The sequence below is a fragment of the Cornus florida genome, unplaced genomic scaffold (assembly GCF_030987335.1).
Source record: "Cornus florida cultivar Cherokee Brave unplaced genomic scaffold, ASM3098733v1 CherokeeBrave_3.0.0_Hap2_Chr11, whole genome shotgun sequence".
NCBI lineage: Eukaryota > Viridiplantae > Streptophyta > Magnoliopsida > Cornales > Cornaceae > Cornus > Cornus florida.
In genome coordinates, this window is record NW_026775581.1 from 109074558 (window position 1) to 109084484 (window position 9927).

General features: G+C 34.4%; 1 protein-coding gene across 1 annotated transcript; it reads right to left on the reverse strand.

Moving 5' to 3' along the window:
* Nucleotides 1-567: 567 nt before the first annotated feature.
* On the reverse strand, nt 568-3956 carry LOC132283479 (uncharacterized). Its single transcript, XM_059785426.1, has 2 exons — nt 3727-3956; nt 568-1203 (listed from the first exon to the last, which is right to left on the reverse strand). The coding sequence occupies exons 1-2, from the start codon at nt 3859-3861 to the stop codon at nt 760-762; spliced, it is 579 nt and encodes a 192-aa protein (XP_059641409.1). The 5' UTR covers nt 3862-3956; the 3' UTR covers nt 568-759.
* Nucleotides 3957-9927: the final 5971 nt, after the last annotated feature.

A 9927-nucleotide genomic window follows, 5' to 3' on the forward strand; every position in this document is an offset into this window, starting at 1 on the left:
TGTTGAACTTGTCCACAGGCCTTTTTTTATACTTGTAAATATCATTCATGTATACAAATTGCTTGAATTTGCAGGAGAAAAAAAACTTGTGGCAGTGTCCAAATGAAAGCCCGTCTGGTATGCTATTTGTTTCGTCAAGCCCCATGAGTTATGTTGTTTGATATACTTTCTTTAATTAGTCACTAATAAAAACCTGCAATTGTGGATTTGAATATGTAGAAGGAAATGTTGAAGACAATGTCAAGTGAACTCTATCTTCTTTTGGCTTTTAACTTCTAAATGAGCATGGAGCGCTCTAAAACTAAAACCCAGCCTCCCTATCTAGTCAGCCTAAGATTAAAAATTTTATTTCAAATATCTCGTCCACAAATAAAATTTTATTTCAAATAATTTCATTTCGTATTTAGATCATTCCATAATCCACCACGGGCACATGCACCTATCCCACATGTACCAAACAATTAGGATAAAATTCATTCGGGTTGACCAAAAGGGAATCAAACTTCCGAACTCCTATCCCCTTGGATTCCTATTTTTTCCTTTTGAAATCTTATTCTCGAAAAGATATGTTCCAAATACATAATTGAAGTGCATAAAATAAATATTTGAATGAATCACAAACTTAAAATTGCACCATCCTCGTTATCAGGCCTACTTCATACTAATTTTCCTTGATACCAAACAAAATTCAGAAAAATTATTCCTTTCATGCATGTTAATTTACATTCTGTATCATTCCTAACACAGAACACTTCAAACTTAATCTGCCTCCTGCAAACCATCCAAAACAACCGAACCGACCAACAACCCGACAGCCCCGACTCCAAGCGCTGCCGCGATAACTGCCTGCACAACCACGAGACTGGTGGAGTCATCCGGAATCAAAACTATGGTCAAGATAGCTGCCACCAAAATGGGCAGTGACGCTGAGGCCAAAGCCGATGGTGAGAAGCTGGCGGCCTTCTCAAGCAAGCTCAACAACCCCAGCTCTTCTGCTTTGGAGAACACCCCTAACTTCTCGATTGATGAGAGAGTAAATCCCAGTTGCTCAGCCTTGGACAACAGACCCGCCTTCTCAACGTTACTAAGAACTTTTCTCTTCTCCAGCTTCTTGAAGACATCCACTTCCACGTCTTCACTTCCTTCGTAAAAAATTCCAGCTCCAAACCATTGTTTGTTCCAGTTATCATCTAACTTGTTCACCTGCATTGTTAAAAAATAATTTTAACACATTACTGGTTTGTTTAGAACCCATAAAAATGATCGAAAATATGGAGAATGAGAGACAAAAGTCCAAGCAATCTATTTAAGTTTCAGCATCAATGGTAAAGATAATAGCATTCTACATTTAGGATCCATTAGGATAAATGAATGAATTTGAAGCAAATGCAATAGAGTTTAAACAAAATTTTGTTCATTGACGTTGGTCCTGAAAGTCAAGGGGATATTAGATTAGAGGTAGCAGAGATAAATTGAGTGGATCACTTTATTTTCCCTGGTAAAGGATAAATATATTAATTATAGCTGCAGTTGTGCCTCAATTCCCATCTGCTAATGCAACCATAGCTGAAGCAATTGCACTAAGAAAAGTTGTCAAGTTGGAGCTATTGTTGGGTTTTCAAAGGTTCTTTTTCTAAGGGGACTTATAGGTAGTTTTGAAAGCTGCTAATGGAGAAGCAAGAGAGCCTTTTGAAGTAAAAAGCGCGCTGCTCAACATTAGGCATATATGCACAAGTTGGACTTAGGTAATCCTTTTGAACAGAACATCCAATAAGGTTGGTTGCTCATAAGTTGGCTAATATCAACTACTCTAGAAGGAAAGAGGATTTTAATGTTCATTGTGTTGGTCCTTCTTTTTTGGCCTCCACATTTTATTCTAGAACCCAACAGAACTGGATTCACCTGATGAATTTGAATTTATCTTCTCTTTCGTCAAAGCAGCAGCAAGCAATAGGCAGTTTTCACTGTGAGTTTCCCAAATCTACTCTGCCCCCAAACCTATTCATCATTGCTATCATTTTTAGTTAAAGAAAGCTTAAGGATGTTTTCAGCATCAACGTCCAAAAAATGATTTCAAATAAGGCCAGATTTCCAAATTATTAACTAAGGGTCAAAGACCAGAAACTTTATTTAAACTCGCTGTCCTAAGTAACCAATTGTGTGATCCCATATGCCAACACTTCCAATTTTTAATTCTCCACTTCAGTCTTCTTCTCAGGAGCTCATTTGCACCCAAAATACTCCTCTATGCCCTAAAAAGGAACTATTTGGAAAATATCTAGCATTAAATAGCTTATACTAATACAAAGTTTCTCCTGCTACCTGAAATTTACAACCTTGTTCAGCCAAGGGTGCGGTTATAAACTTATAATCCTTGCCCACATGGACTTCAAATAAATCCTTCCACTCCATCTTGTTATTTGATATCCATACATAAAAGACACTCTAGTCATTGTTAAAACTTAAACTTAAATCACTTATTCTAAATTAATGGTATATTCCGTTAGATGATAGAATATAAATCGATTCATTTCAAATCCTTAAATCCAAACGGTGCCCTAAAGAATTTCCGATTTCTTCTATTTCACAATTAAAAGAAAAATGTCTCTATGATTGTTTCAGTTCAAAGATAACCAGCTTACTTTTTATTTTCTTTTTAGGTTCAATCAAGTTAAATGTGTTTGCATTTCTAACAATTCAAGAGCTGAAAAAATTCTGAAAGAAGCTAGAAATTCATATAACTCATTACTCGTTTGGTTATCAGGAAAATGAAGGATGAATTGGAGAATGCAAGACAATTAGACAAAAATCAAGTTACTCTATCTAGTGTACATTTATTTTGCAATGAAAGAGCATAAAATTGTAAGAAAAGTAAAGCAATTTCGTATGAAAAAAAAAACTCTGATGTATTGTTTTGTGTAAGCTGTGCAGAATCATAACACATGAAGTGATCTTGATTGCTGTCCAGGGTAGTAACCTTAGTCTTGTCTGAAGGCCTAAACTAAATCCTACTTCCTACAGTGTGTATAAAGCTGCAAAAAACTTTTGATATAAACCGGGTTCAAGTTCAAGTAAGAACATTGACTTGGGGACTAATCTAAAATACCAAATTCAGGGCTATTTTCCCACTAGTGATATCTTCAATATAATGTGGAGAGTCCATTAAGCACCGAGTCTAATTAGGATAACTAAATGCACGTCACTATGTCCAGGGTACACAGGCCTAGCCTCGTTTAGTCATTGGTTATGAACTCAAACAGAGAATTACTAATTGATTTTCCCCAGCTTCTTATAGAGGTTGGGTTTGGAAAGAATATGCATGTCACTATGTCCATTCTAAATGGTTCAATTCACTTGCATTTTCATTCTTTTTCCCAATGCCTTCTCAGCAACCAGGTAGAGTTCCTTTGAATTTTGCTTTTGCTGCTCTTTATCTTTATTATCTTTTCTGAATTGTTTTGAAGGAATTGATATTTTCAATGAGTACTAAGAAAACTATCCATTTACTAGAGTTGATGTTTTCATATTTTACAAACAAAATTTACATTTTCCTCTGTTTTTGCATAACCAAAAGAAGGGTTTACGTCCGTTTACATATGAATTTATGATAAAATTCAATTTCCCTTTTCTTTCTACTCAGTTCTCTAGACAACAAAGAAGTGATATAAATTATTGAAACCCTAATTGAGTTGAAATAAATGGAGAAATTGTCTGTGTACAGGGTACCTTCTTTTTGGGTGCCATGGCGAGAAATCTTGAGGCATTTTTGGCGGGAAAGAAGCGTCGAAATCGAGACTCGGCGCCAAGGAAACTGTGTTCTGCATTGAGGTAAGCTGCTGGAGAAGCCACTGTCATCGCCATTGATAAGGGAATAGTTTATTTTCCAGATATTTTTCTCTGCGAATTTCCCTTACATCCAAACACCTTTCTCGCAATCCTGATCGATTACGTCGACCAATCAAATGTTGGTAGCCCTATCTGGGCAAATTGCTTATTTTTGTGCACACGTGAAAGAGTTAAATTACGAATTTAGCACTTATAAATCATATTTCTTTTGCACCAATTTTAAAATAATTAAAGCAGGATTGGCATAAGTAGGTACAGCGGAAGCGAACACAAATAATGGGAATGAGACTGAGGGCACATCAAGCACGGGTATCCATTCAGACAAATTGTGTAACTTAATGTTAGACCTGAGAGTATATAACGGGTTGAGATGGCCCGGCCGTGGTCTTGGGAGCCCGAGCTTGAACCCGTAGGCTTTAATTTTTAACGGGCCGGGCCTAAATGCATTTTAGAGAGCCCAAGCCCGGCCCTTGGGATTGACTAGACGGGATGTGGGCTTAAATCGGGCCGGGCTACAGGCTTTTATTATTATTATTTTCTTTGTAAAGTAATCCATTATGTTAATTTTGCATGAATTTGAATGTTAAAAACAATCCATAATAAAACATTAGTCTACAAACTTTACTTTGGTTACTGGGACTTCAAAACTTAAGCATGAAAATCTAAAACAATAAACTTATGTCTTATGTACACTTAACATATATCTTATATAAAATCCAGTAACTTAAGTTTTATAATTTTTAAAACAGTTAACTTATGTTTCAAAGTCCACACTTAATGTTTGAATCCAGTAAAAGAATATGGGGCCATGAATAAATAAATAAATAATTTATATAGTTAGTTTGGAATTTCAATAGTAAAAAAACAGTAAAAAATGAAAAAACTTAACACAGGTAACTTAAATATATAAATATAAATTAATAAAAAGTATCACTGGCTTTGGTGGTGGGCTAGTGGGCCTTTGATCGGCAGGCTCACGGGCCGGGCCGCGGGCTAAGACCTATACCCAAGCCCGTCCCACTATCTTATAAGGTCAGGTTGGCCGACTCTTCACGGGCTCGGGCCACCCAATGGGCTGCGGGCTATTTTTTCACCCTTGTGACACTAAGGATTTGTTTGGTACAGTGGGTTTGAAGGGGAGAAGATAACATTAGTTATGAAGGATAATTTTAACCACCTATCGTGTTTGGTTGGTTAATGAAGGAAAAGAAAGGGAAGAATAATAATCATGTTTGGGAAAAGAAAGGGAAATAAAGGAAAGGGAATTATTTTAATAAATTGACTATTATACCCTTTTGTATTTTAATATATATATATATATATATATATATATATATATATATAATAGAGATGGAGGCAAGACTGGGGAGGCTGAAATGATTTGCTCTAATTTAAGGGAAAAAAAAATTAGGGCAAATCATTTCAGCCTCCCCAATCTCGCCTCCATCTCTATTCTCGTTCTCAACTCTAAACTTGCCCCCCCCCCTCTCTCTCTATCTCTCTCTGTGCACTACAAGAATCATAAGTTCAAAACCCAAACCCATATATTTCAGTTTATCTTTCTATCTGCAAGAATCAAAAATTCAAAACCCATATCTGTATCATTTCAGATTGTTCAGAAAATCAAAACCTATATCTTTCAGTTTCCATCGCCGCTGTTCTAGTTCGGGTTTGCCGTTCGCCACTGGCTCGCCATCTCTAATTCTCTCTGCAACTGCTAACTTGTATGTATATTGTTTTGAGGGTAAAATTGGCTTCACAAATATTACATCAGCCATTGCCTTCCCTTTTCTTCCATTTCCTCCCATTTTTTGGAGGATAAGCAAATCACTGTACAAAGCTATACATAACCCTCCAAACCCTTCCCTCTCCTTTCTTTTCCTTCTAACCATTTTACCCAAACACAATTTTTTAATCACCCTATATCACATTCCTTTCCCTTTCCTCCCATTTCCACTTTACTAAACTGAGCTTAAGACCCATCTATTATGACACTATCGCCAACCTGGGTGGAATATATGTTACGTCCCAAATTTTTTGGCATTTTTTTAATTTTGAATTTTATTTTTTCTTAACGCCTTGTGTTACGTGCCGTGCACTGATTAATGTGTTGTGTGCGTCCCAAGAGTCATTTAGGGTATTTATTTGAGTGTAGAACTCTTAGATATGCATTTCGAGTCATTTCAGGCATTTTCGAATTTTGGACCGGGGGGATCCTGTGTGGGTCCGAGGTGGCCTAAGTGCGCGGGAATGGCGAGGGCCAAAGTTAAAGATCAATGGAGGGTACTATTATTGTATTTTAGGTGGATTGTTGCCTTAGGATAATTTCATGAAAGTTGTTTGGAGGAAGGGAGTAAATGACTATAGAATTTAAGGTTAAGTTGTGTAATTAGTGAGAAGTTGAGAGGGGGCTATATATATGAGATTTTTGGCAAACCATCCCCACTATTCATCATCTTCTTCCCTCATTTTATCTCTCTATATCTATAGCTATATCACCCAACATGTATATGTTTCAAAAAGCTTCATTTTGAGAACTTTAGCTTTTAATTTTGAGTGTGCCTAAGGAGAGAAAGTCGTTCATCTTCTTCTCTTTTACATAATCATGGTGAAAAATTAGAGATTTGACCACTTTGGGATTTTCAAAATTCCTAAAGGTTGAATTTGGAGTGAGGGATAGTTAGAAAAATTGTAGAGCATCTTTTGATCATCTACACAACGATGTGATTTTGGAAACCATTGAGGCATTCTTAGGATTTCAGCCAAGGCTAGTTGGTGGCTTTTAAGGTAGCTCTAAGAGGGAATGTTGTTCCCCTTATATTCTTCTTCATTTTGATGGTTCAAGCTTTCAATTTGGTGGAGTTTCAAAGCTTGGAATAAGCTAGGGTTTTGCATGTGTTGGGGTTGAAATTCACCGCGACCTAGTACGACACCGTTTCCTGCAAAACAAAGAGAGCTAAGTCAAACACCGATGTGGTGCCGGCCGTTGACCCTCCAACAATTAAGTTAGTGGGGGGTATCTAGAGAAAGAATTTCTATCGTAATCGTTCTAGTAGGAGTTTTTTGTCGTACCTTTATTGAATAGTAGGATCTTATCCTTATAGTCGTTCTCCTTCAGTTCATTTGCGGGATCAGAGGAGATCCGCTTGTGCGGGATTAGAGGAGATCCGCTTGTGCGGGATTTGTCGGGTATATAATTTACTCCTTTGACTTCCTCAAATTGTGCTAAGATTATCCTTACCCTGTTGAACCACGCCATCTTTCATTATCATTGATAATGAAATATTATCATTTTTATCCAATGAAAATATCATCGTTCGAACCTTAGAGGAAGTCTGGCTGCTGGTTAACACTTAGTTGCCTCTATCGGTAGGTCAAGATAGGTTAGGTTTATTTTTCCCTATTAGTCGCTCCCCATTCCCAAGCTTGCTCGTCTTATTTTCGGAATGTGAAATTTTTTTTTCTTTTTTTTGCCCCAGTGCCGTGGGTATTGTCCATTTGAACAGTATTTTTTTTTTTTTTTTTGGTACCCTTGGGCACTCTTCCCTTGGGTAATGTTCCCTTGGGTACTATTCTCAATGGTGGAATTAATACGGATACCAAATCAAGGTTCTGTTTTGGAAGGGTATGGATTCAAACCCATGGTCAATGACTCTTAGTGATGTAAAACTGAATTTTTCTTTTGAAAATCAAATATACTAGTTGTAAACTGTAATACCCCTAATTTTAAAAGGATAGTCTCGGTATTTATTTATTTGTTTTAATTGTATTTTTAATTATTTAATTAATTATTTGACTAATTGCTTATGTGTTTAATTGAATTAGGTATTACTTGATTATTTGATTATGTATATATGTATTATTTGTATTTATCTATGTGTTAATTGTTTAATTAGATTATGTGCTTAAATGGTGTTTTGATTAATTGTAAATTAAATGTTTTCTTTTCTTTTATTATTTTATTTTATTTTTCTTTTATGGTTATAGTTAGTAGTAATGGGCCAACCAATTAGGTCCCATGGACTACTTGGATAGGAGGTTGGATGGGTATGGATAATTACCCATGAATAGTTGTATATGTATATATATAGATATATATGTACATACATATATATAAAAAGGAAAGTAATTTATTAATATTATAGTAACTTTAGTATTAATAAATAATCTGATGTATATATTTTATATATTTATATAATAAGGATACATATATATAAAAAGGAAAGTAATTTATTAATATTATAGTAACTTTAGTATTAATAAATAATCTGATGTATATATTTTATATATTTATATAATAAGGATATAAATATATTTTATACGTAACATGTTTTAAGTTACCTTTTTAATATTATGGTAACTTTAGTATAAATAAATAATCTAATGTATATATTTTATTTATTTAATGAGGATACAGATAGATTATATACGTAACATATTTTAAATTACTTTTTAATATTATGGTAACTTTAGTATAAATAAATAATCTGATGTATATATTTTATTTATTTAATGAGGATATACATAAATTATATACGTAACATATTTTAAGTTACCTTTTTAATATTTTTATTTTTTTATTTTTTTTTATTAAGTTGACTTGGATTGGAAAAAGGAATAGGGTTATTATTTAGCCTATAAATACACAACTATAGGTTAAAAAAGGAGTGAAAATATATCACGTAATATATTCTAGAGAGAGAGTTAGAGAGAGAAGGAGAAAGAGGAAGGAATAAGGAGAAAACCCTTTAGAGAAAAGATCAAGGAAGAAGAAGTTTAACTTTCAGTCCGAAAGTTTAAGGCAAGTTCTTCTTCTATCTCTTTCCCTTTGATTCGTGTTTCTGTACATGCCTAGGAAATTCCAGAATTTATTAAACACATAAAATTAAATAATTATGCATGTTTAATTGGGTTAGAATATAGGTTTTATGAAATTGGTTCATATCTGTTCTTGTGTTATGAATTGATAAAATGCATGATTTTGATTTGATTTCTTATGTGATTTTTTACATGTTTAAATTATGTATTTTTCATATCTGTGGAATGATGGAACGTAGAAACATGCCTAGGATTCCTGAACATTAAATAGGGACTAGGTTTGGGTTTTAATAAATTTAAATAGATTCAATCATAATGATGCTTGCTATTTGAATGTTTTAAACAAACGAATGGATTTAATCTTTTAAAATATTTTAGCAATTGAGATTAAATGTGTAGGATGAATTGGATATAGAGAATCCTTATTTAACAGTATAATAAAATATCATCATGTATAAGATTCAGTTTGTATAGGTCATATGATATAGGAAGTTTAAAGAAATAATAAGTCATTCCTATTATGTGATAACTTGATATCATATTTATCATAGTTATTTATGGAATGTTTGATGTATTTCCTTAATTGTTACACCAATTGTTGGATTGTGTGGTTTAATGCACCGGTATGGGACGGTGGCATTCTAGGGATGGATTAACTTATCAGTTAAGTCCTACCTATTTTATATAAGAGAATGGATTAACTAAAATGTTAAGTCCTACTTATATTTAAGTCAGGTCAGCTGAACAAGTTGAATGACTTATGGAGGATTAATTTATTATATAAGGGAATGGATTAACTAAAATGTTAAGTCCTACTTATATTCAAGTCAGGTCAGCTGAACAAGTTGAATGACTCATGGAAGATTAATTTATACTGGATAGGATGGTTACTAGATTATATATATATAAGTATGGTGGCATGATATGAGCTTGAGTCTCAGGATCAATGGTTAGGGCGCGTATATCGCCAGGGATGTGTAGCTAGATATAGTGTAGTTGTGTACCCTGGTAGGTCTAGGTACTCATGCCCATTATATGTGCGTTTTGCATGTTGCGTACTATTCAGGTTGAGACAACCCTATAATCTAGTGAGGTTCCTTTAGTGTGTATATATATATATACGGACTACTAGTTACTGTTGGATTGATTAGGATGTATACGTGTATCGGATCTTTGCTTGGACTGTAGTAGAGTAGAACTTGTTTGTGGGCCTGACCCACCATTATTTTTCAGGTGTTCGTCACGAGTAGAGGTTGTTCGTGC

Coding starts and splice junctions, on each gene's coding strand:
- LOC132283479 (XM_059785426.1), bottom strand. CDS start 3,861: ATGGCGATGACAGTGGCTTCTCCAGCAGCTTACCTCAATGCAGAACAC. Junction 1,204..3,726: donor CCATGGCACCCAAAAAGAAG/GTACCCTGTACA, acceptor TTAACAATGCAG/GTGAACAAGTTAGATGATAA.